Below are 25,659 nucleotides of genomic sequence, written 5' to 3'. Positions count from 1 at the left end.
CAGTTTAAGTCAAAACTAAAAATATAGTTAGGTCAAAAAGAAGGGGGCAATTCTCTCAAATAATCCGTTTTAAGTTTTTGTCAAAAAAAAAAAAAGTTTTCAAAAAAGAAAATTTTTAAGTTTTTGTCAAAAAAAAAAGTTTTCAAAAAAGAAAATGATCAAAATAGCTATTTTTATTTTAAAATTCTTAATATTTATTTTTTGTTTTTTTTTTAAATTTGAAACCTTATCTCCAAAATCTCACTTTTTAACTCTAAACTTTAACTCTAGATTAGTTAATCCTAGGGTAAAAATGTATTTATACCCTTTAATAAAACTTATTTTGGTCATTTTTTTTATTGAAATATATTTTTGTGAAAATAAACTAAAAAAATTAAAGTTATTTTTGGGTTCACCTTTTAGGGTGAACCTTTAGATTCACCAACTAATATGATTTTGTTATTACATATTCGATATCTTATAGAAAAAAAAAATATTGTCAAGTTATATTATGTTTTTAAAATAAAAAGATATGGGTAAAACACTAAACCCTAAATCTTAAACCCTTGGATAAACCCTAAATCCTTAGATTTTATGATTTATCTCCAAGAGTTTAAGGATTATGATTTAGGGTTTAGTGTTTTGCTGAGGACCCGTTTATTTTTTTTTAATTTTCTTTTTGTAACTATTACTATTTTTTATTTTTTTTTATTTTAAAAACATAATATAAGTTTACAATATTTTGTTTCATTTTTAAAAGATATCGAATATGAAATAACACAATCCTATTGGTGGGTGAATCTAGAGGTTCACCCTAGGAGGTGAACCCAAGAATAAATCAAAAGTTTATTCTATGAAATTTCTCAAAAGAAAAAGAAGGAAAATAAACATTTATCCACACTTTAAACTATTAAGTTGTTCAAAAAAAACTAATAAGCTGTAAATGATAGACAAAAAAATGGAATTAACTTAATAAAATTGGATGGAATAACATAAATTGAATACATGAAAAATGTAAGAAATTTGTTCCTTATCAAAATTGTAGATGAATGTATATGAATATTTTTCTTTGTATTTTTGTGAACATGAATTAGAATGGATAGAATGATATTTCTTTCTCATTTTTTAAAAGTTGTGAAATTAATGGAATAGTCCATTTCAAATAATTTATTCCATAAACTTGTGGATCCAGTTGGAGCCTTGGCCAATAACTACAATGATATTATCTAAAGGTTTAAAAAGCTCCAATGATAGGTAAGATTAAAGGTTTTTGAAGTATGTATGATACTAAAGGGAAATGAATTCATACTATAAAGCTGAAGTATTAGTCCTGTGTAATATTTAATTTGAAAAGATAATTCCATTGATTGGAGATGGAAAAGGTATAATTGCGAGTATTTTAGGAACGTGTCAAAAAAATTGTAAACTATAAAGCTAATGCAATAGTTTGAGCAAAATTTGAATTGTCTTTTTTTTTTTTGGTTTCTGCACGTAGTATAGTTGTTTCTTGGTTTTATAAGAAAACAAGAGTGACGACCCAAAAAAACATTGTTTAATTTTCTTAGTGATATTTTGGGATTAATTATGATGATTTTTAACCATTAAAGTCTAGTTTTTGAATTAATACAAAGTAGATACACATCTTCTATTTAATTAAGACTTGAACAGAATGAGGAAACAACAAATGTTTGTTCTTCATTTGTAAACTAAAAAAGAAGAGTTTCGATATTCATTACCAGCCAAAACCATGTCCGCCGTGAAGAAAGTCTCCTCCTTCAAGCTCGCCTCTCTCCTCCGCCGCGAGAATGATCCATCCGCCGCCATCACGCTTTTCCGAAACCCTGATCCAGAATCAACAAACCCACAAAAACCCTTCAGATACTCGCTTCTCTGCTACGATCTCATCATCACGAAACTCGGCCGCTCCAAAATGTTCGACGAGCTTGACCAGATCCTCCTCCAGCTCAAGAATGACACTCGCATCGTCCCAACGGAGATCCTATTCTGCAACGTGATCAAATACTTCGCCCGCGGAAGATTGCCAACACGTGCCCTCCACGTGTTCGACGAAATGCCTCAGTACCGATGCCAAAGAACAATGAAGTCAGCGAACTCTCTGTTGAACGCGCTCTTAAAGTGCGGAGCTTTCGATGAATCGAAGGAAGTTCTCACGAGGGTTGGTGAGTTCGGTAAGCCAGACGCTTGTACTTACAACATACTGATCAATGGATACACTCAGAGCGGGCGTTTCGATGAGGCCTTGAAGCTGTTCGACGAAATGGTCAAGAAGAAGGTGAAACCCACTGGTGTAACCTTTGGAACGATCATTCGTGTGTTGTGTAATGATTTGAAAGTGAAGGAAGCGTTGAAGATGAAGCACGATATGTTGAAAGTGTATGGAGTGTTTCCCACGGTACACATCTATGCATCGTTGATCAAAGCGTTGTGTCAAGTTGGTGAATTGGGTTTGGCGTTTAAGCTAAAGGATGAGGTTAAAGCAGACTCAGCCATCTACTCTACGTTGATCAGCTCGCTTATAAAAGCTGGAAGGTCAGACGAGGTGTCAGGGATCTTGGAGGAGATGAGGGAAAAGGGATGTGAACCGGATACAGTGACTTACAATGTACTGATTAATGGGTTTTGTCTTGAGAATGATTTCGAATCAGCTTATAAAGTTTTGGATGAGATGGTTGAGAAGGGTTTGAAACCAGATGTTATAAGCTACAACGTGATACTTGGCGCCTTGTTTAGAATCCAAAACTGGAAAGAAGGAGCTTACTTGTTTGAAGATATGCCTCGGAGAGGTTGCGTCCCTGATGTCTTATCGTATAGGATAGTTTTCGATGGGCTTTGTGAGGGTTTACAGTTCGAAGAAGCGGCGGTTATATTGGATGAAATGGTTTTTAAAGGGTACAAGCCTAGGAGGGATAGACTAGAGAGGTTTCTGCAAAGGCTATGTGAGAGTGGAAAGGTGGAGATTCTTGGTGATGTTATCAGTAGCTTGAATAAAGGGAATGCTTATGATGCTGACTTTTGGTCGGTTACAGTGCCTGAAGTGTGCAAAGAACCTGTTCTATCAGATTCTATTGATCTGTTGTTGAACAAATTGAAGAAAGAGTGTCCTTAAAGGTGATGGAAAACTGAATTTTCCAGCAAAACAAGCTCGAGGTACGTAAGGTTACTTTGGTCATTTACACTTAAAAGAACCCTACTTAGGTTTCTGGTTGTTGTTTTCTTTGATTAGTTCGTTTTTTTTTGTCTGAGAGGTCTCTTCCTCAACTACTCGGTACTTTTCTCTAGTCCTGTGAAATCTTTTTTTCTTCATGTAACTGTTTGGTGATTGCTTCTGCATATATGGATCTGTTCCAAACTCATCTCAGATCAGCTCTTTGACATGAGCGTCGCTTTCTGTGTATATGATTCTGTTTTATTTGGTTTTTCAGGAATGAATCTCGGAGTGAAGATGGTGCAGAAGAAGGTGGCGGTTCTCTACCATTACCCTTGCCATGATGGTGTATTCGCCGCCTTGGCAGCTCATCTCTACTTCGCAGCGAACTCAACCCCTTCCCTCTTCTTCCCAAACACAGTCTACTCTCCAATCACAATCAGCCAGCTTCCTCTCCAAGACATCAGCCATCTCTATCTTCTCGATTTCACAGGACCGCCTGGCTTCGTCCAACAAGTCTCTCCCAAAGTCGACAGTGTAGTCATCCTCGACCACCACAAAACTGCTATTGATACCCTCGGTGATGTCTCTACCACTTGCAAGAACGTTACCAAAGTTTTGGATATAACAAGAAGCGGTGCGACCATTGCCTTTGACTATTTTACTCAGAAGCTGAAGGAAGAGACTCGAGGAAACTGCAGAGAGATGAGTGATTTCAAGAGGATGAGGCGTGTTTTCGAGTACATTGAAGATGCTGATATCTGGAAGTGGAAGCTACCAGAAAGCAAAGCGTTCAACAGTGGGATCATAGACTTAGGGATCGAATACAATTTCAATCAGAACAGTTCACTGTTTCAGCAGCTGCTCTCGTTGGATCATGACAGTGTGATCAACAGAGGAAAAGAGAGTTTGTGTAGGAAACATAAACTGATCCACGAGGCGCTGGAACATTCCTATGAGATTGTTCTTGGAGGTGCTGAAGAGTTTGGTCGGTGTTTGGCTGTAAATGGAGACGAGATTGCCGAGCTTAGAAGCGAGCTAGGGAATCATTTGGCGGAGAAGAGCAAGAATCTGAAACTCAGAGGTGTTGGAGCTGTTGTTTACAGAGTTCCAGAGCTTGGGGATGAGACCAAACTGAAGATAAGTTTGAGGAGTGTTGCAGAAGAAGACACAACAGTGGTTTCTCAGAGATTCGGAGGTGGTGGTCATAAAAACGCAAGCTCCTTCCTGTTAAGCTCAACAGAGTTCGAGCAATGGAAAGTGAAAAGAAACTCTTGTTGTAATACATTAAACTAGAGATGTTTTTTCATTTTAATTCTACATGGAATGCTAACTTGAACCGGTTTGGTTTACGCATTGACATTGATAATACATCTGGTTTTGTATTGTTTCTTTAGTCTCAATTCATGAATCAGTTTCTTCTTATGTGATGATAATCTCTCCAAGATCAAAACACTGGCTACAAGCCAGAACAATGTAAATGAAGAAACGATCCAATACAAAAAAGCACAAGAAAACCGTAACCAAGTAGCAGCACCTAAACCGAAACAAACCAGAAGTACATCTGTCTCTTCTTAGTGAATGTGAACCAAGCTTGGAACATAGGTGAGAACAAGTGGACAGTTGAGAAGAGATGCATTCACAATATCATCGTTATAGACTTGCTTATAGATATCCTCACCAACAATGTAGATTCTGTTCTTCTCTTCCCCCTTCATCTCTTCGTCACAAACGTCACAACACATTGCCACTTTCTTGTCCTCGTCCAACAAGAAGCTCGCCACATTCACCACACACGGGAGCTGAAACTTATCGAAATCCACAGTCAAAACAAAGTCTTTCCTCCACGACAACACTTTCCCCTCTTCATCAACCTTATTGCTCACCCAAATCCTCATCACATTGGACCAAGCAAGAATGTCCTGATGACACACAGAGAGCTTCTCATCCCTAACAACAGAGAGAACCGCGGTGTCCTCAGGATCAAAGCTCTGAAACGGGAGAGGGAGACGCACGAACCTCTCCTCCGTGAAATCAAACTTCATCAAGAAGAAACCCATTTCTTTACCTCCAGCAGCAAAGTAAGTATCTCCTCTCAAAGACACGCCACTGCAATACATGCCATAGTCAGGAGCGAACGATTCAAGAAACCTCCAAGAATCAGAGCTAAGATCATACATCTCACACTCAACAAACCACACTTTCTCCTCGTTTTGATAATAGCCATACCTCAAGATCTTGTAGCCACGGCGAGAATCATCATATCCTAAGGAGAATCTATCTCTAATCTGGTAACGAGTTCTTGGTTTGATCATCTTCGTTTCACCAGTACACGGATTCCAAACCACAAGGCTAGAGTTATTCTTCGCTTGGCATAGCATCAAACCGTCGCAGTGAGAGATCGTATACAAGTCCAAGTCCTTTGAGAGTTTACCGGCGAACTCGAGAGGCTGTGCGACGTCGCCGCTGCTGTGGAGATCTCCGGCGATTGAGTAAACCTCGTGATTGCTCAGTAGAAACGTCTCTCTTGCAGCTTCACTACTCATCTTCTTGTTCTTCTCCACGAACTTGGGATCTTTGAATAGAGTGTACCATCGTTTGCAAGTCGTTTTCAGTTGCGAAAGAGACTTCGCCGGAACCCTAGCTAGTATCTCCGATTCCAAATCGTTCGGAAGATCGCTTATCATCATCATCATCATCGTTTCGTTTCTAATCTCTCGTGATGACGAAAGTTTCTTCGTATATAAATTAGACTGCATTTTATTTGAAGCCCATTAGCGTTGTTTACAAGCCCATTCGTTTTATCTACGAGAGCCCATTAGTTATGGAAAAAACACACAAAGTTAGTCTACGTATTGGTTGTTCAAAAAAAAAAAGTCTACGTACTCCACAAAATTACTAAACTATAATAATTAAATAATATTTTGTTTTTATTTATTTATAAATTTATAATTGATACATATAATAAAAATATTATATGATTTAATATATTGTTTTTAACTGTACATGTAATTTTTTTATCTATGCTATCATGTTTTTTTTTTTGGATTGCAGTGATTCTTCTAAGTTAAAATACAACTATTTTAAATTTAAAATAAGTAAAAAAAATTAGTTTTGTTAATTCAATTGTGTTCAGTTTTTTTTTTAGTTTTGTAGATGTGTAATCTGTTATATTCTGTTTTAAAAACATAAGAAAATCTAAGGCTAGGCAATCGGAGTCCCATCCGTATTTCAAATCGGGTTCATTCAATTTTCCGGTTCATGAATTTCGGCGTTATTCAGATATTATAAAATTTTGGATCGGATTCGGTTCGGGTTTAGTTACATGTCCAAGATCCAATTGAACCGGAATAGTTTCAGTTTCAAATATTAATTGGGTTAGTGGTTCCAAAAATATTGATATGTACTTGATTAAACTCAATATATTTCTAATAATGTCAATTAAATTGTTCACGTAGCTTTCTCAAATCATATTGTTTTTCTTCAAAATAAGTTTAGGAGACTCATTTATCAACCATACGCGACTCTTTTTTAAGCTATACGTAACAACATTAGATATATCATGACAAATCAAAGCCTTGTACGAACGAGAATCATATATAATGAAATGCAAACAAATTAAAATTAACAACTAACAACTTTATAAACCTAAAAACACTATTTAAACTTTAGAAGCAAAACTTATTCAAAAATGAATTTCCAATGCAATTGTCAAAATATAAAATATTAATATTACCAAATACAAATACCAATATATATATTAACTAAATATTTAAATTAATTATTTATGTAATAGATAATTATTTTAGATGTTCAGTAATACTTTAGTGTATTTTGAATACATATTAGGAACTTAGATCATGTTTCTCTGAGTTCTTTTTCGGGATTTAAATTTTTTTGAATTCTATCGGATATTCAATTAGGTTCGGATTCGGTTCGGATAATACCCATAACCTAAAATAACCATAAAACAAGATTCATTCAGTATTAATGTCGGGTTCAGATCGGTTAGATTCAGTTTTACCGGATCGGGTTCGGTTTATTTGCTCGGTCCTACGAAAATTTAAGAAAATGATACCATTTTAACTAAGTTTATCTTTGATCAATTGACAATCATAATTTGAGTTCTAATGCTTGATTATTTATTATAGTCATAACTTATATCCCTTTGTTTTTTTTCTAACACAAACTATCAATCAGAACAGTTTCACTGTTTCAGCAGCTGCTCTCGTTGGATCATGACACTGTGATCAACAAAGGGAAAGAGAGTTTGTCTAGGAAACGTAAACTGATTCAGCAGGCGCTGGAACAGTCTTATAAGATTGTTCTTGGAGGTGCTGATGAAGAGTTTGGTCGGTGTTTGGCTGTAAACGCAGACGAGATTGCAGAGCTTAGAAGCGAGCTAGGGAATCAATTGGCGGAGAAGAGCAAGAATCTGGAACTCAGAGGTCTTGGAGCTGTAGTTTACAGAGTCCCCGAGCTTGGGGATGAGACTAAACTGAAGATAAGCTTGAGGAGTGTGGAAGAAGAAGACACAACAGTGGCTTCACAGAGATTCGGAGGTGTTGGTCATAAAAACGCAAGCTCATTCCTGTTAAGCTCAGTGGAGTTAGAGCAATGTAAGGTGAAAAGAAACTCTGCTTCTAATACATTACAACACAACTAGAGATGTTTTCCTCATTTTAGCTCTTTTATGGAATGCTTACTTGAACCGAATTGGTTTACTGAATCTGGTTTGCTATTGTCTTCTTTACTCGATCCATAATAAGATTCTGCTTACATGATAATATTCTTTCCAAGACCAAACACTTGGCTACAATACACAAAAGCATAGGAAGAGACGCAAGAAAACCATAACCAAGATATCAACTAAACCGAAACAAACCAGAAGAACATGTGTCTCTTCTTAGTGAATGCAAACCAAGCTTGGAACATAGGTGAGGAGAAGTGGATAACTGAGACGAGTTACATTTACACTACCTTCTTTACAGACTTGCTTATACATACCCTCACCAGCAATGTAGATTCTGGTCTGCTCTTCACCCTTGGTCGCTTTAGTCTCACAAAACACTGCCACTTTCTTCTCCTCGTTCAACAAAAAGCTCGCCACATTCACCTCACATGGGAGTTGAAACTTGTCAAAATCCACTTCCAAGACGAAATCTTTCCTCCACGATAACTCTTTACCCTCCTCATCAACCTTATTGCTCACCCAAATCCTCATCAAATTGAATAGAGCGTACCATCGTTTGCAAGTCGTTTTCAGTTGCGAAAGAGACTTCGCCGGAACCCTAGCTAGTATCTCCGATTCCAAATCGTGCGGAAGATTGGCTAATATCATCTTCGATTCCCTTCTCGTTGAAAGTTGAAGCTTCGTATATAAATAAGGTTTAGTTTATTAAAGCCCATTAGCGTTATTTAAAAGCCCATTAAATTGTTGTAGTAAAGCCCATTAAATTTAATAACTTCTCACTCGAGAGCAAAATTTATGGGGGTTTACAAAAGCCCATTAACAATTCAGTAGTCTACGGAGAGCAGTATATGGAGTTTATCCGGTTTACATTTATCACGACCACAATGGGAATTCCACAACAAAATTTTTGTTGCATCACCTCCCATAAACCACTCTATATATTCAATATTTTTTAAAATAGGAACTATATAAGAGACTCCAAAATTTGGAAAAGCCTTGAGAGTTGTTTGTTTTTAGAAAATAATGCTTGAATAAAATTGATTGTATTAAAAATTAAATGCAACAGTGGCGTATATATTATTTATTTTTATTTAAAGTAGAAATAAAAATGACTATTGGAACAAACATATTCTCTATTAAAAAAAAAAGATCAAGAGCATCATGGGAGATAACTTTAGAAATAAATTTCAACATGCACTTTCGAATTTGTAAAAATTATGTAATTACTAAATAAGCATATATAAACATTAAGAAGATCATATCAATATTTAGCCACACCGAAATGCTTAAGAGAAAAGTAGATGAGGACTTTCCGACAAACATTAAAACCATATTTTAAAAAGATTTTTGTACAGTCATTTTGCTAGATACGAACCCTACCATAATATTTGGTCAATTCATCTTTTAGATTTCGTGTCATAGAGAAGCATCGTTCTCATTAAATATAATATAGACTGAATTTGAAAAGAAACTATATAAAATAAATGCACACCAATAACAGTACATATAAATCATAAGATAACAAAAATATTATTCTTTCAATGAACTTGTCATCGTAGCACCGTCTTGTGATACCCCACAATATTATTTTGAGGTCTTTGTCCAATTTATTTGTTTGGTCAACAATCAATTACTTACTAGCCATGGCTTACTACTAGCATAACTTATCTAATTTTAAAATGAACAAAAGACTCCCAAATTTTTTTTCAAACAACGCGTCAATTTTTCTTCGTGTATACTTGTAATAATTATTTAGTAGAAATATTTTTAAATATTCAAACCTAAAAATGAACAAAATCCCAAAAATCTTAGCAGATAAGAATTTTAATGTGCATGTGAGTGGTGACACAACACAAGACAGGGAGACATAATGCTGGATGGTTCATAAACCAGCGATACATTTAGAAACGAATCCAATGCTTTTGTAAATGTAATTATGTACTATAAATAAACAAAAATGCAACAAATAAATCAAAATATGAATGCATTTCAGTATTTTCACTATTCCATTGTTACGCTCCTTGGCATTTATTTATAATATTGTTTTCTCTAACTATATTATTTAAGTACATATCGAAAATCATAAAATATTTACATATTATTCAGAAAAAAAGGAGATAAATATTCAATGGACAACAGCTAATCTCGACAAAACTCAAAAGCCAGAGAAAAACATTAGCAAAAGACCACACTACTTCCCATTCTCCAAAAATCAACCCCACAACTTCGTAAATTACAAAAACGTCCTTAAGGACCCACCACCGTCCATTTTCAGATCTTTGATCGAACGGCTATCACGAACCCGAGAGATAAACCTCGCACTGTACCAAACTGTTCCCGACCCTAAACCCCGGAACCACCGTGAACGCGACACGTGGCTGCTCTGTTTCCTCCAACGCTTCCTCCGCAACGCTCTTCATGTACACTTCAGAGAATCTACAACCTTTCTGCACTCTAAAGATCTCAGCTTCATGCTCAAAAGAGAGAGCCAAGCAATGCAGAAGCCAAACCCTTTTCGCCATTTCGAGAAACCCAGAGCACAAGCTCGTCTCCGGGAACACACCAGCAGAGACCTGGTTTCTCAAGTGCGTGTGTCCGAAGAAAGCTTCCTCCATCTTCGGATGTATAACCTGCAAGAACTTGGCTCTGCAGAACCTAGCGAATCTTGATCTTGGCCGTGCGTTGAAGTAATCTCTAGCTTTCATCGACTTGAGCTCTGTAAACCTCTCAAAGAACGCTTCCCTCTCTGTTTTGCTCTGTTTCTTGAAGCTTCTTGAATCGGTTGAGAAGTGTGGTAGATGGAAAGCTTCGAACATTACGTTAGAGACAAAGTGTTCGAAAGCGAAACACTTGTGGTCTTGCTTGTAATAAACCACACCGGGCTGGATCGAGTTAGCAGCCATTGAAAGATCCCATCCCGCGAGTTTCATCTGTTGGACCATCAGCTTGACGAACCCTCTGATGGATTTGACTGTGTGGTTCAGATAAGCGACGAAGTGGGTTGGATTCAGCGCAGAGAGGTGAAGATTGTCTAAAGGGTTGCAGAGCTGTCCGCTTTGGTTAAGCCTCTTCTCTGTTAACTTGTTCTGTTTTGTAGTTTCTTCGAGCTTCTCTCTTAGAAACAGAATCTCTGAGTCTTTAAGCTTACACTGAGACTCAAGCTTCCTCCCCATTACCTCATACGTCTTCAGTAAACTCCTCAGCTCTTGAATCTCTGCGAGAACCAGCGTTCTCTCGGGGTTTGGATCCATCTGTTTCTTCAAGAAACATTGTTTCAGCTCAGACAAAGTCTTCAGCTCGGAGACCACCAAGTTGTCAGCTTTCTGAATCCCTATTGCGTCATAAGGAGACTGAGAGTGCTGTAGCTGCGCATAACCCGCTTTTATTGTAGAAACAGTAGCAAACAGCTTCGCAAGAAGAGCTTCTAAGGATAGACGTCTCTCATACTCTTCCTCAAGCTTGTAGAAAGACTCAGAGATATTGGCATTCTTGGAATCCAACTTTATCTTCTTCACATCTGGAGCAACACCGGTTAGCTTGTGAATGTTGAGAACTTTGGCAAACGTGCGTCTGAATTTACCCTTGGGAGCAACAGCCCTTGGTTTCACAGTCTCCATCTGCAGATCCATCACAAAGAAGCTTGAAAGTATTAAGTAACAAATAGGACAAAGAAAAAACACCACAAAAAGGAATTCAAAAGCAGAGAAGAGGAGAGGAGAGAGCTTGTAATGATGAATATAAAGAAAAAGAGCTAGAAGCTTTAATTCTAGGATCAGGGAGCGTTAATGGAGGGCCACAAGGTTTCTTTATGTAATATTCTCCAAATAGGACTTGCTTTATGTTAAGAACTATATAAAAAAAGCTCAATGTAAAGGAGTGTCTCCCTAATAAAAAAATCTATTAACAAAAGAGAAATCTACACATATATAATGCAATGGATACTGCTATAAAATATTCAACAAAGAGTTGTGAAAACTTCATGGTTCATGCTTGAAATATTAATCAACAAAGAGTTGTGAAGACTTCATGGTCCAATCTACTTTTATTTTCTTCTTTAATTTATTTTTGTGGGGTTATTTAGTCAAAATGTGCTGCTAGAAAACAAAGAACAATTAAAGATTTGCAGAAGATTTCACCCATGCAGAATAATCCACCTCTCTCAAAAGAAACAAAAAAAAAAAACAGATCAAATATGCATTTACCATGTAACATAACCTTAATGTAAAACCAGTAATATTATTATACTGTAGTGCCTCAAAAATCCCTTAGAGAAAACAGTACAAACCTTTTAAAAAAATGGTAAAAAAATGGTTTGATAACCATGTGAAACAACAAAAGGAAGTGATCACTTCCACTTCCTCTCCTCCTTCTGGTTTCTCCGCCTTCTCTCCTCCTCTTTCCAGTCTGAGTTTTTCCGATGACCGGCGCGTGGCGGTTCCGTTAACGCCAACGCCGGTCCCAATCTGCTTGGTTTTCTTTCTAGTTTAACATATGTTCGGCGTGTGGTGACTGGAGCCTATTTTGATGGAGATCTTGGTTGGAAAGCTTAGCTTTCATTCTCAGATCTGTATAAGGTTTTTGGAGGTGAAAGTACCGGATCGTTAGATCAACGGTTTGTTTCTCCTTTTCTTTCTCTATCTTGTTACTGGTGGGGTTCTGGGTGGGCTTGTTCTCTCTTTTGGAAACTGCTGTGGATTCTCTCCGGTTCTTTAGTGAGCCTTTCATGTGGGATTGGTGTCTCTGAGTTCGGTTAGGCTTGGTTCCTTGTTTCTCTGTCAGATCTAGGTGTGATCTGGTTTCTTCATAAGCTCCATTACTAGGCATTCAACGGCCGTGCTTGCCCTGCCGTTTCCGAGAGTGTGTGGTGAATCTGCTGATTCCAACTTGTCAGAAGGTGGAGTTTGGTTATTTGGTTCCTGAGGTATTCCCTCGTTGTTCAAGGAGGAAGTGGCTTATTGGTGGTTTGGCCGTGGGCAATCTCTATAAGTATCTTTCATGGAGTTCTGAATCTGTTGTTTCATGTCCGTTTGGAGCCCTCACCAGTGACGTTTGGTTTCAGTCGCGTTTATCTTTTATTGCTGTTATGTGTATGTGTTTATTGGCATCCCTTGTATGGGCTTAGTTTCCAGGGTCAGTTCTGTGTGACCGCTGGCTTGTGTACCGAACGTAATCCTCTTCGGTTTAAGAATGCTATCTTGTAATCCTTTATGTTTCTTCTTAATAAAATCAGGCGACAAAAAAAAACCATGTGAAACAACAAGACAACCTCAAAGCCTGACAAACCCACCAAACACATTCAGTACAAGACCCACAACCTATGTCTCATTCTAGACTCAAAACGCACTAGCAGCAGCGGTCTAAACGCTATGTCACTAACCAAACAAAACCTTAAGACACTCTCATCTACATACCCTTAAGCAGATAGATGTCTTGGGTCTAATAAACCTAAGAGAACTTCACAAAAAAGTGGAATGTTATAATGAGACTGAATATTTCAACACAAACCAGAGAAACCCAGATTTAAAAATTCAAAGTTTGAAACTTTCAGAAGCAAGTTTCTTTCAAGTAAACCAATAAAGTCAAAGGTTGTACCTTGCGGAAGTTGCAAGCTTCTCTCTTTGTTTAATGTTGGAGGGTGTCTCACTTCATCATAGAGTAAATCTGAAGAAAGAAACTTGAGAATCTGACAAACCCAATCTCTGCTTAAACCCTGCAGACTAAATTAATTCAAAACGACATTACAAATCTCAAACATAGAACCCAGATGAGAAAAAATGATAAAAGAAACAAGATGATTAAAAATCCAAACTTTTGTGTTTTTTCTTTTTTTTGGCTGTAAAGGATGGAAGTCCTAAAACCCTTTTTTGAGAATCGACTATTTATACAAGTGAACCCAACAAAACAATTAATGCGAAAAAAGGTTCAGCATTATTGTGATTAGCTAACAACAATGGGGATTAGGCCCACGACCAGCGACATGAACCTTCCATTGCTTTAAATAAATAAAAACGAGAAGAAAAAAATAAACGCAATAATGGAATCGAATCATTCACCAGAAACCCACATGAAAGCTAACAACAACAGTAGAAATATAAACACTCACCAGGTTATATCGTTCTGTTATTTTTAGCCCACTTGAAAAAACTACAAGCAACACACACAGAAGAATTTTAAGAAGAAGAATAACGTGAAATGACGGAAAAGGGCAACCACAGAGAGCAAAGTTTAGCACAGCAAAGCGACAGCGTTGGGTGTTTCAATGTGTTTTCCGAAAATACACCTCGTTTACGGTGAGATCTCGAGACGTGCGAAGGGTGTTTTTGGTAAATTGCAAACACTGTTGAATGGAATATTTGTAATCAATATGAACTTTGATGGGCTTGTAAATGGACTATATAAGAAATCAGTTAACAACTTTAACTGTCATCAATTTTTATTTTTTCTTTGTTTTCTGCTTTGTGCAGAAATACATTTATCGAATTTCAAAATTTGAGATGAGTTGATAGTTTTCTTTTGGTATAAACACTATACATAATAATAAATCATAATCGGGTTAACAAATTATTTCAAAAATAATTGTTTAATGTTTGTTAGGAGTTATATTTTCAAATATTATTTGATCGTGACATTCAAGAAATATAGTCTTCAAATCGAAGCAAAATTTAATTATTATATATTATTTTCAATCATCTTTTTCAAATTGAAAATTTCTTAAAAATACATTGACTAATTTATATTTGCTAATAAAATATACAAACTATTTTGAATTTTCGTTTAATACACGATCTAATTTTTGTTGCATATTAAATATACAAACTTTTGAAATTCGTAGATTTTACACTTTGCTTTAGACGACGTCAACTCTGTTTAACTAAATACATGGTTAAACAGTGAAAGGAAAATTCCTTAAAAATGCACGAATTAATTTTCATTTGCTCATAAAATATACAAACTATTTTGGAACTCCGTTTAATACACGAACTAATTTTCGTATCCTTTAAATACAAAACCTTTTGAAATTTACAGATTTTATACATTGATGTAGACAATGTTAACTATGTTTAACATGAGTGAAGACCACATTAGTGTTTAATTAAACACATATTTAAACTATGAAAAACAAACTCACCCCTCAGCAAAAAACTCTCAAATCGATTGACTTCTAATTAAATTTTATTTCAATTCTAATTCAATTTATTTTCAGTATGAGTTCCCTAATTTGTTCTAACTTCTCTTATTCTTCTTCTTCTTTACTTTGATTTCACTTAAATCACTTTGAAGTGGAGTCGATTTCAGTGTTGTGAAAAAGACGAAAAAACGAGGTAATGTTCAAACGAGTTTATGATTTTGGAATTAGTTTAGTGTTATGCATTTTTGATTCTTCCCTTCTTTCTTTTGACTGCAGTGATAATGAGTCAGTCAAGGTTAACTTACACTATGAAAACATAACAGAGAAGAAAACTAACAGTATAATATATCTGGGACGATTTTAAAGGATTTTTAAGTGAAAACTAATATCAATTTCACTTATGTTAAACATAGTTGGCGTCGTTTAAATCGATATGTAAAATCTGAAAATTACAAAAAAATTGTGTATGTAATAGGATATGAAAATTAATTTGTGCATTAAACTGAGATCCAAAATAGTTTGTGTATTTTATGAGAGAATAAAAATGAGTTCGTATATTTTTAAGGAATGTTTCTTTCATAATTTAACCATATGTTTAATTAAACATTAATGCCGTCATTATTTCTGTTAAACAGAGTTGACGTCGTTTAAAGTGATGTGTAAAATCTGTAAATTTCAAAAGTTTATGTATTTAATAGATAAAAAATTTTGTTCGTGTATTAAATAAGGATCTAAAATAGTTTGTATATTTTATTAGCAACTGGAAATTAGTTAGTGTATTTTTAAGGAATTGTTTCTTTTAAATTTAGTATCGTTATACCATAAAAAAATTGGTTGCAAAATAAATGTTATTTTATGATTCCAATGCAACTTTTTAATTAATTTATCTTTTTGCCTCTAAGAGCATGTCCAAACTCTACTTTGAAGTTTCCAAAACTCTATATTTGAAGTTCCAAGATATTCTTGTCCAAAAGCAAAATTTCAAAGTTAACTTCAAAATTATTTGTATTGTACACTATAGTCCTTATATTTTTCATAATTAAAATAAATCCGTAATTATAAATGACTATCAGATATATAAAAATATTACAGCAATATTTATTAATAAAATCTTACACTAAAATATAAAATTATAAATAGAAATACATAATTTAATAATAAATTACAAGAAAAATACCACATTGTTCCATCTTCGATTACACAAAATTTATTTGAAGAATGTTTTTTAGATTAATGTGATTGGTTAAATATTCAGATTAATGTGATCGATTACATTACTAATTAAATATTCAAAATTTATTTGGAGAATGTTTTTGTTCATTCTCCAAATTATGAAAATTTATTTGGAGAATGTTTGACCATTAATTAAATCATTTATAAAATCTTAAAATCATAAATGTGATGTGTAATTAATTGTACCTTTGAACCAATAAATCGATCCTGAACAAATCCAAAAACTTGCACCTTTGAACCCCCTAGATTTTCCGGGAATGCCCAAGTATGATTTAATTAATGGTCAAACAATGGCAAATTTGAATATTTAATTAGTTTCATAATTTGTGTGCAAAATTTTAAAATGATAACTAATTTGAAATAGAGGAAGTAGTTATTACTAATCCCTTTTATATTATATGATGACATGATTTTAATCACAAGCTTTTTACTTGGTTCCAAAATAGTTGATCATTCACCTACAATTTGTTTCTTTCTAATACCATATATATGTTTTATAATGCTTTTGTTATTTAAATTATTTTTAATGAACTTTTTTTTTATATCTTGTCATCCACATGTTCTAATTTAAGGATTTTGTTTTAGAATTTGATGACTTTTAAGCCAAATAACATATATTTACTAGATCTAACTTACTCGGCTATAACTTAAACATATTTTACCAAAAAAAAAACTTAAACATATTCCAAAAATTATTATGGGATTTTTGAAAATATGATTCAAAATTCAAACTCAAACACAAAACTAACTCATATTTGTTTTTGGAATTTTGACTTGCCCTATTCACTCCAAAAGTTCGGATTGTTCACGAAAATGTCATTATTTTTTTCTTTTCGAAAATGAGTATTTTACTCTATCATCCTCATCTTCATCAAGTATTTAAAAATATTGTCATTACCATCAATACACCAACCACAATGAACAACTAATTTGAAGCTTTTAATGCACCTAAAAATCGATTTTATCTTCTTCTATCTCATTTCTTATGAACTAAAAACAACATCTCTTTGACTTTCTCTCTATATTCATCCAAAAAACTCAAGATTTTGATTCTAATTTTTTTTAAAGTTCGTAGAGCCATTCAAGCTAACGATTCTTGGTGGGTCGCTTTCGTTTGAGGTTCTGGGTGCGTGGAGAAGGCTTCTATGTGCTAAGGAAGTTATCTCACTAATTTAAGGTACAAAATCATTTTTTTCCAGATCTGTCTGTCATAAGACTTACGTTAAGTCTTCTTTACGTTAAGACTTCTGCACGGAAGTCTTCTAGTCAATGAAGAAGTTGGTTTTGCAATTGACTTTATGTGTGTCTTTTTGAGCCGACTTCTCTGAAAGTCTTCCTGTTTTATTTGTTTCAAAAAAATATCGAAAACACCAGAGAAGACTTCCTTGTAAGTCATCTAAGATAAAAAAGGTTAGTTTTGCATTTGACCGGATTGTGTTAGAAATTTAACTTTTCTTAAACGACTTACACAGAAGTCATCCAAGAAAAAATAAAACTTCAATATTTAATTTTTTAGATGACTTTCATGTAAGTCGTTTCGGGTTACTATTTGTAATTGAAAAATAAAACTTAAATATTTAATTTCATCCGGACGACTTACATGTAAGTCATTCGATAGACGACTTACACGGAAGACGAAGAGGGAGATAGAGAGAGAACAAAAAAATTTTATGAGACAGAGATTTTTTTCTGGGGTCGAAAAGAAACTAGGGTTTTGAGTTTTAGTTTTTTAGTTTATATTTTTCGATAGACGGCTAACACGGAAGACGACGAGGGAGAGAGAGAGAGAGAACAAAAAAAGTTTATGAGACAAAGATTTTTATCTCGGGTCGAAAAGAAACTTTAGTTTTTTAGTTTTATATTTTTAGTTTAATATTTTTTTGACAAAATAAATTAATTTAATGTTTAGGCGGGAAACTAAAATATTTTTAGCGGGAATAAGAACACTTCAATATTTTTAACTCAGAAGACTTCCATAAAGTATTCTAATGTAAAAAACACAAGAAGAAGACTTTTTGGAAGTCGTCTTGACCCTACATATAGCATGAACTCAAATAATTAACTAAATAGAAACAAATAATTTATAAAACTTAAATACAACTCAAAAAGTGTTTAAAATATACACAAAACTAAATACATATAGATCAACTTTTTTAAAATAAATCTTAAGCTTCCAAAATCTAACCCTAAGAATACATACAATACTACAATATATGTTGCCAAACTCTAAACCAAGGAATATCATGACTCACTACTTCCACTCATCTATGTTGAAAACAATTCAATTTTATTATATCTTAATTTATATCACTTACAACTGTTTACAATTACATGATTTCAATTCTTTTCCGATCAAAATATTTTTTACAAAATTTATAAATTACCTTTAAGATCTATTATATGAGAAGACTTACCGGAAGTCTTCAAGACTTACAAAACTTCAGAAGACTTACAAAATCTCATAAGAATTTATGGGGTTATATTCGTAAAATAAATTCTGTTTTTTTGTTCGGTCATAAGGGGATGGTTGTAATTTCACAAGACTTTTGGGTTACCTTTACATTTGATTCAAGTTTGTGTATACTTTTGCATTTAAAATCAACTTTTGAGTCATATTTGACACATTCTCCATTTATTATTCTATAACAAAGTTCAATTTTGATTTGAATACTAACATGTGATATGTGTTGTTGTCGATGTTCTTCAAAACTTTTCTTTTTTTATATGTATCCGACATTGAAGTTATTTAAATAAGTCCAATCAGTCTTTGTTGCAACTATCACACTTGGAGAATCAATTGAAGCTCATGTGTTTCGAGAATGCATACATAAAATTAAAACAGATAAAAAAAACAAACGTGAGTAAACAAATAATAGATCAAAAAGACAAAGATTTAAAGACTCAAAACTGAAATTACATGTGTAGACACAATCGAAATAACTCAACCGATCGATAACTTAATCTCCTTTTCTCTTTTCGTCGATACTTTTGATGTTCTCTTTTTGATAGTAGTATTTTTCGGCAGAGAGCAGACTGAGTACCGCTTTGTTATGTAAGCCCAACGTAAATTAATACGGCTTTACGTAAAACAAAACATCAACAAACCTGGTCCGATACTCAACAGTTTTTTTGACATCACTCGCGACTTTAAATTAAAGTTCTATGACTCTATAGTCTATACATTTGTGGGCTTATATGACGCGATATAAATATGGTTGAACGATCAATGTCAGTATTCAACAATTATTAGAATATATATTTGATCCCGCGCACATGCACAGATAATCACCTAGTCCATTACTATTTTAAAAGTGCAATCGGTTATGTACCGGTGTCTCTTTATTAACATGAATGACATATAGAGAGCTGAGAGAATATTTCATGTAAGTAACACTTTTTTTAAAAGCATATAATACTCTATTTTTAATTTATATTTTTGACAAACATATAATACTATTTTTTGATGAAATTCAAATTTATTGATCACCCCAAAAATATATATGTACAAAGTAAATATTTATAGTGCAAATAATAAGGTAGAGACAAAACGTTAAGCGAAATGAGTTTCAAACCATCTTCTCATCAAACCTTGCAGCTTTGGTCGCAGTTAGTAACCAGTGGAGGTGATACAATTTCGAACCGCTGTGTCCACCATCCTAGCAATATGATCAACCGGCTTTGAGATGTTATTATGCTTTCTGTCAGTTCACCCGCCCCAAATGTAATATCGTAACCTTCAGTACAAGCCTAAAGAGAATAAACGTAAGCCTGTCGTAGGTGCTCATAAGAAGACAAGTCATGGTGTTATCCCAGTCCCAGTCAGGATCTCGATCTGTTCCAAAGAGGTTCCCAGCAACACGGAGCCAAAGCGTATAACTTTGTATGGGCATGCAAAGAATAAGTGGTTTGTGTTATTAATTGTAGTGGCCGATTTAATTTGTTGCGTTTATTATACAACGTGAAATATGATAGACGAAGGATTGAGAGGATAATTGATGTGTTTTACAATTTTTTTTTTTGTTTAACAATTTTTTGGTTCGTGTAATTAAATGTAGTGGTAGACATAAATGGAGTAGGCATAATATATTGAGATATTAAATTAAAATATTTTTTCTAACATCAATTAGATAATCATAGTAAATATTAATTAATGCAAATATTAACATAATAAGCCTTTAGTTCCTTTCTGGCAGACCTAGTCTGATCTCTTCTCCTCTCCAACAACCATCATGGTCGTGGTCATTCCTGCAAACAATCAAACTCATCAAAAGCATTTGCATCTCCTTTTCTTAAAGATTTTACTCTTCTTTCTAGAGCTACTTTTGTCACTGAGTTAAAATGGCTATAGACTAATTCCTTCTCACGACGTCTCCTCCTGTCTGATCCATATATCTTGCTACCTGAAAAATACTTAAACAAACTGATTACAGAAAATAACTCTCTTTCTCTCGGTTTGTAAGTAGTTACTCAAGTTTTATTGTTCTTCCTTGAGAGTCTAGCCTTGAGCAAGATTCCAATCACTTTAGATCTAGAAATCCTAACCCAAAACAGAAAGAAGATAGGTAGACCGAAGGATTTTTGGTGTCAAACCGATTGACCTGTCCTAACCCGATTTCTCCTACGCATTTTCTTTGTTTTTCTTTTTGGATCGTTTGATCTCTGTTCTCGTTTCTTCTGAACTTTATTTTCTTTCTATTTCCATTCAAACGATGTCTTGGTTTGTCTTACAAAATATAGACAGAGAAGAAAGTGTTTAAGATAGATAGATAGATAGATTATTTTTTCTGAAACAAGAATAAGAATACAAACCCTAACCTTCAAGTGGCTCTGATACCATTTTGTGCCACCTTTGATAGGCTTTTTTTTTTTTTTTTGAGAAAGGGCTTAGGCTTCTTTCCCTGGAACACTTGAGTAGGCGTGGGTGAAGGGATCAAGAGGATACTATCAATCTTGGATGGATTGTGAACTTCACCATAGAGCTATGGGATGCTCTCAGAACGATATGCTACTCTTATGACACATGATCACCCTGCTTAGTTATGCCATGGATGGTTCATGAGAGATCACTCTCTTTAATGTGAAGGTAATGTTCAAGGCTGAACAAAGGTAACGTTTCTCCAAAGGAGGAATTTTGACTGGAAATAGTTTATTGCTTGATTCAGGTTGTGGGTACACTTTAGTTTAAGCTCAAAAAAACTGAAACCCTAATCCTACATCAACGTGATTAGTGAAAACAAAACCCTAATTCTATTTTTTAGTTGGTTTAAGAATACAAATCTAATCCTAAGTGGTGTACACATTAATAAAATAAATTATATACAATTAAAACAAATTCGGCCAAGAGTTGAGCCATGGTTGTGGATCTTTTGTCTTCATGGGTTGATAAGCCCCTTGTTCGAGCAAGTCCTTATTAGGTCCGCCCCATTGTCATTCTGATCCAACCAGATCGTTCCCCAAGCTCATTTAGTTGATAAAAGTGTTATTGTTGGTCCATTTCCAGATCCGGACATTCATCATCCATTTCACACTCATTTCTTGCTCATTTCGGGTTCGGCTATCTCATTTCTCGATCATACCGGAGCGCCCTGACCATGTCCATTTTCTGTCCAAACACGTTTGTCCATATATAACATTTCATAATCAGTTATTGTTGCTCCACACTCTATAAAGGATTTTATCTTCTCTCGGTCTAAAATTTCATGGAGCCTATTAGATCACCTTTCATTCCATTAGACCCTTCTTGAGTCCATTTCAGTCCATTAAGTTGTGCCTTAGACCAATGTCTAGCTGATTCTTCCATGGTCTTCAAGTCTTGGACCATAGTTTTGCCCCTGATCAATTCTTGATCTAGATCCGCCACTGGCTAAGATCCCAACTATAGAGGTGTCAAATGGGCGGGCCGTCCAATGGTTGTCCATGTCCATATACAAACGGGCTTAATATGGACAAACCCATTTTTCCCATTAGTTTTCATTGGACAAAATGTGGAAGACCATTAAGAAAATGGTCTTTATTGATTTTGGGCTTTATGGACGTGGACTGTCCAATGGTCACAAAACCTAAGGTTTATAAAATTTAAGTTTTTCCGCTAAACTCGTAAAATCGATTTTTTCGCTTAAATTTTAATATCAAATTTTCCCGTCAGAACCAGAAAATCGAGTTTTTCTTCAAAACGCAAAATCGAATTTTTCCGCTAAAACCGGAAAATCGAGTTTTTCTGCCAAAACCGCAAAATCGATTTTTCTCGCCAAAACCGAAATTGTTGTACTTATGAACTTATGTATTATTGTACTTATGAATTTATGGATGAATTTTAATTTTATGAACTTGTATATGTAATTGTATGCTTATAAATTAAAATTTTCTTATATGGTCATTATAGACCCCATGGCAAAACCGAAAAATCGAGTTTCTCTGCCAAAATCAAAAAATCGAGTTTTCCGCCAAAACCGCAAAAATGAGTTTTTTCCGCCAAAACTGAAAAATCGAGTTTTTCCGTCAAAACTGCAAAATCGAGTTTTTCCGTCAAAACTGCAAAATCGAGTTTTTCCGCCAAAACTGCAAAATCAATTTTTCCCACCAAAACCGTAATTGTTGTATTTATGAACTTATGTATTGTTGTACTTTTGAATTTATGGATGAATTTTAATTTTATGAACTTTTATATATAATTGTATGCTTATAAATTAAAATTTAAAATTTTCTTATATGGTCATTATGGACCCCATGGCAGCCCATAAAAATATGGGTGTTAGTGGGTATGGTCTTTAATGGACATGGTTCTTAATGGACATGATCACTTTGCTGTCCACAAACAATGAATGGACAAATAGATATGGGCTAATGGACATGGGCTCGCCCAGTTTACAGCTCTACCCAACTATGACTGCTTTTCCTAATACCAAAGAAATGAACAATAATGCAAATAAAAAAAGAACATAACTATTTTCCCCAACAATTTCGCATTTTCCTATATCATCTTGTTTAAACATTATTCAATAAATAATGCTAACACAATTAATAAACAAGAATGCAAACCATAGAGTTTATAACGAACAAAAGATAGTTTATTACTAATAAGACAATATTTTATCTTCTATGTTATTTATGACTCTACTTCTGTTCTATTCCGATCATCATTAGATAACCTTATTAACGTGAAAAAAAAGAACCCGACTACATACCCTCATTCCCTCAATAGAGGAATTATATTTAACTTGTGTTTCAGTCATTATAACTCGACCACAATGATATTATTAATATTGAAAAAATTTCAACCGAAGCAAGAATTACATCAAAGACATAATATTCTCAACAGGATCCGTGACAGGCCAGATCCTAACGAGATCAGTGCCTCCTAACCTTGGTGACTGGATTACAAAACTTCTACGACTATTTATGTTTGGATTATAGTAATAACCCTCTGACCCTAAGTAATAATAAAAATAAGGGACTATAACGATTTCACCACCAGGATGTGTCACACCAAATCTGCACATAGATCTTGGTATTCCTTGAAGCACAGCCATGTGTGTAATCTTCGACCACTCTTGCTTCTCCGCATTCTCCATAACCCACACATCCATATCCTCATTGTTGAGGTAGTTGTAACATATGCATCCTAACTTCCCTTGGTAGTCTACAAGAGATGATTTTCCATACCTTACATTTAATTTTTCCGGAACCTGAAATACATGACTAAACTTCTCAGACACAACATTGAAGCTAATGATAACATTTCTCTGATTCTCCGCCTTTGCTGTGTAATAGATTGTCCCTCCGATGCAAACTGCAGTTCCGAATGGACTGTGACGTTCGATGCAGCATTTGATATTCCTCCACTCCTTTCCGAGATCTCCCAACGTGAAAACTTTATAAGACTGCTCCGGCTCACTTGTTGGCCTTGCTATGCACGCTACTTTGTACTGATTCCTCATCGGGTCGTACCCGAATAAGTAGAACCGCCTTGGGGGTATACCTGTATCGGGTAAGGGAACAGAACGCCTTGTGGTAGGGTTGTGCAACGTGAACTGACCACGAGTACATGACCAAAACCCGATCAAGCCGCGAACGTATTGAAACTCTCTCGCTGTTGCGGTCATGGCAAACATTTTCTCTACGATTTGGTTTCTTTCGCTTCTAATTTGACGAGAGTAAGTGTACGAGAAGACCACACCACAGTCTAACAAAGTATCCAATATGAAGTGTGGAGCATCAGGCGAGGGTTGACTCAAAGACCGAGTCACGACGGAGTTTTTGACTATGTAGTCGTCGATAATAGTTCTCCATTGCTTAGAGACGCATCGGGTCCTCGCGAGGGACTTTGCTGGAAGTCTGTGGAGGATCTCTACGGTTAGATCCAGAGGTGTGTTGATACCATCACCGGATCTTTTTCTTTTTCTGGCCATAAGATGTCAGAAGTTGCGTACACCCTTTTGTTGTCCCTTGTTTGTAGTTGTTTGTTCTATTCCTTATCTTCTAACACAAACCCTAACATATATATACGTACACCCTTTTGTTGTCCCTTTTGTTGTTGGTCAACTAATGCATGAACCAAATCTAGCCAACAAATGGAGAAACAAACAAATGCATGAACGAAAAAGATAACATATCATTTCTTCCTTTTTTTGGGGTCAAATCATATCATTTCTTTCTATTTTGGAAAATTTAGAGTAGAGTTTATCATAGAATCTATATATATATAATTAATAGCAAACCAACTTTTTTGTCTTCATTGATGTCCGCATTTTTTTTATAGGAAAATAAAAATCAAATCTAAAAGTAGAGATTGCTCCCTTATGCAATCTAATGGTCATTTTTAGCTTCATTTAAAGGGACATTTGCTAAAACCAACCCAAATATTCAAGTCAAATGTAAAAGTGTACCCCACTTTCAGTCAAATGCAAAACCAACCTAAAGGAGTAGTGAAAGTACTATTTCACCCTTATGACCAAACAAAAAACATAAATGTATTTTACGTTTCTATCCTTTGGAAGTCTACACGTAATAAAAGAAGTCTACATATATATAGACTTCCTACGAAGTCTACTTTATAGACTTGTTTTGTAGTCTACACTCTAATTTGGTCTACTAATTTAATTTTGAAAATGTATAAAAATAATTATTGTGATATTTTTAATTAATCATCAATATAATGGATAATATGAAGTAAATAAATTAAAATTTCATATAATCGAACAATTTTGAAGAATATATACTAATTTGGTTATCATGTGCTAGACTATGTTCATAGTTTAGAAACAAAAGGTTCTAACATGTTATGTCTTTTAGTAGTTGATTTCATAGGGTTAGATTTTAGATTTTTTTTTTTTTTTTTTTTATTAACTTAAATCTGCATATTAATGTTTAGTAGTTTATATTTTGTATAAATGAGACTTTTTGATTATCAAGCAAAACATTTAGGGTTTGATATTTGTGGTTTAGGGTTTCGTAGACCTA

The 25,659-nt window shown here is 34.5% G+C and overlaps 7 protein-coding genes across 9 annotated transcripts; 3 read left to right on the top strand and 4 right to left on the bottom strand.

The window, feature by feature from the left end:
• The first annotated feature begins 967 nt into the window (after nt 1–967).
• Nucleotides 968–4,575, top strand: LOC106360415 (putative pentatricopeptide repeat-containing protein At1g53330). The gene is made up of 2 exons (XM_048738443.1): nt 968–3,147; nt 3,423–4,575. Exon 1 carries the CDS (start codon nt 1,727–1,729, stop codon nt 3,104–3,106), a length of 1,380 nt encoding a protein of 459 aa, XP_048594400.1. The 5' UTR covers nt 968–1,726; the 3' UTR covers nt 3,107–3,147; nt 3,423–4,575.
• Nucleotides 3,228–4,575, top strand: LOC106360417. The gene is made up of 2 exons (XM_013800009.3): nt 3,228–3,265; nt 3,423–4,575. The coding sequence occupies exon 2, from the start codon at nt 3,425–3,427 to the stop codon at nt 4,439–4,441; it is 1,017 nt and encodes a 338-aa protein (XP_013655463.2). The 5' UTR covers nt 3,228–3,265; nt 3,423–3,424; the 3' UTR covers nt 4,442–4,575.
• Nucleotides 4,549–5,863, bottom strand: LOC125575129 (putative F-box/kelch-repeat protein At3g17540). Of its 2 annotated transcripts, XM_048738445.1 has the most exons (2): nt 5,375–5,863; nt 4,549–5,254 (listed from the first exon to the last, which is right to left on the bottom strand). In XM_048738445.1, the coding sequence occupies exons 1-2, from the start codon at nt 5,842–5,844 to the stop codon at nt 4,720–4,722; spliced, it is 1,005 nt and encodes a 334-aa protein (XP_048594402.1). In that variant the 5' UTR covers nt 5,845–5,863; the 3' UTR covers nt 4,549–4,719. The 2 variants fall into 2 exon arrangements, with proteins under 2 accessions (XP_048594402.1, XP_048594401.1); XM_048738444.1 differs by having other exon boundaries at nt 4,549–5,863.
• A 1,272-nt stretch (nt 5,864–7,135) lies between these two features.
• LOC106374040 lies at nt 7,136–7,811 on the top strand. Its single transcript, XM_013814144.2, has 2 exons — nt 7,136–7,152; nt 7,346–7,811. The coding sequence occupies exons 1-2, from the start codon at nt 7,136–7,138 to the stop codon at nt 7,809–7,811; spliced, it is 483 nt and encodes a 160-aa protein (XP_013669598.2).
• Nucleotides 7,812–8,051: 240 nt separating this feature from the next.
• On the bottom strand, nt 8,052–8,486 carry LOC125577428 (F-box/kelch-repeat protein At3g17530-like). Its single transcript, XM_048738939.1, has one exon. The coding sequence runs from the start codon at nt 8,484–8,486 to the stop codon at nt 8,052–8,054; it is 435 nt and encodes a 144-aa protein (XP_048594896.1).
• Nucleotides 8,487–9,916: 1,430 nt separating this feature from the next.
• On the bottom strand, nt 9,917–14,089 carry LOC106396580 (protein GRAVITROPIC IN THE LIGHT 1-like). Of its 2 annotated transcripts, none has more exons than XM_013837010.3 (3): nt 13,942–14,089; nt 13,431–13,555; nt 9,917–11,455 (listed from the first exon to the last, which is right to left on the bottom strand). In XM_013837010.3, exon 3 carries the CDS (start codon nt 11,453–11,455, stop codon nt 10,133–10,135), a length of 1,323 nt encoding a protein of 440 aa, XP_013692464.2. In that variant the 5' UTR covers nt 13,431–13,555; nt 13,942–14,089; the 3' UTR covers nt 9,917–10,132. The 2 variants fall into 2 exon arrangements, with proteins under 2 accessions (XP_013692464.2, XP_013692465.2); XM_013837011.3 differs by having other exon boundaries at nt 13,431–13,548; nt 13,942–13,979.
• Nucleotides 14,090–23,489: 9,400 nt separating this feature from the next.
• On the bottom strand, nt 23,490–24,608 carry LOC125577427 (putative F-box protein At1g32420). Its single transcript, XM_048738938.1, has one exon. It carries the CDS (start codon nt 24,606–24,608, stop codon nt 23,490–23,492), a length of 1,119 nt encoding a protein of 372 aa, XP_048594895.1.
• Between the last annotated feature and the right edge of the window lie 1,051 nt (nt 24,609–25,659).

The sequence above is a fragment of the Brassica napus genome, chromosome A8, assembly GCF_020379485.1.
Source record: "Brassica napus cultivar Da-Ae chromosome A8, Da-Ae, whole genome shotgun sequence".
NCBI classification, from domain to species: Eukaryota; Viridiplantae; Streptophyta; class Magnoliopsida; order Brassicales; family Brassicaceae; genus Brassica; species Brassica napus.
The sequence above is the reverse complement of the archived record's forward strand: the minus strand, read 5'-3'. Positions and strand labels throughout refer to the sequence as shown.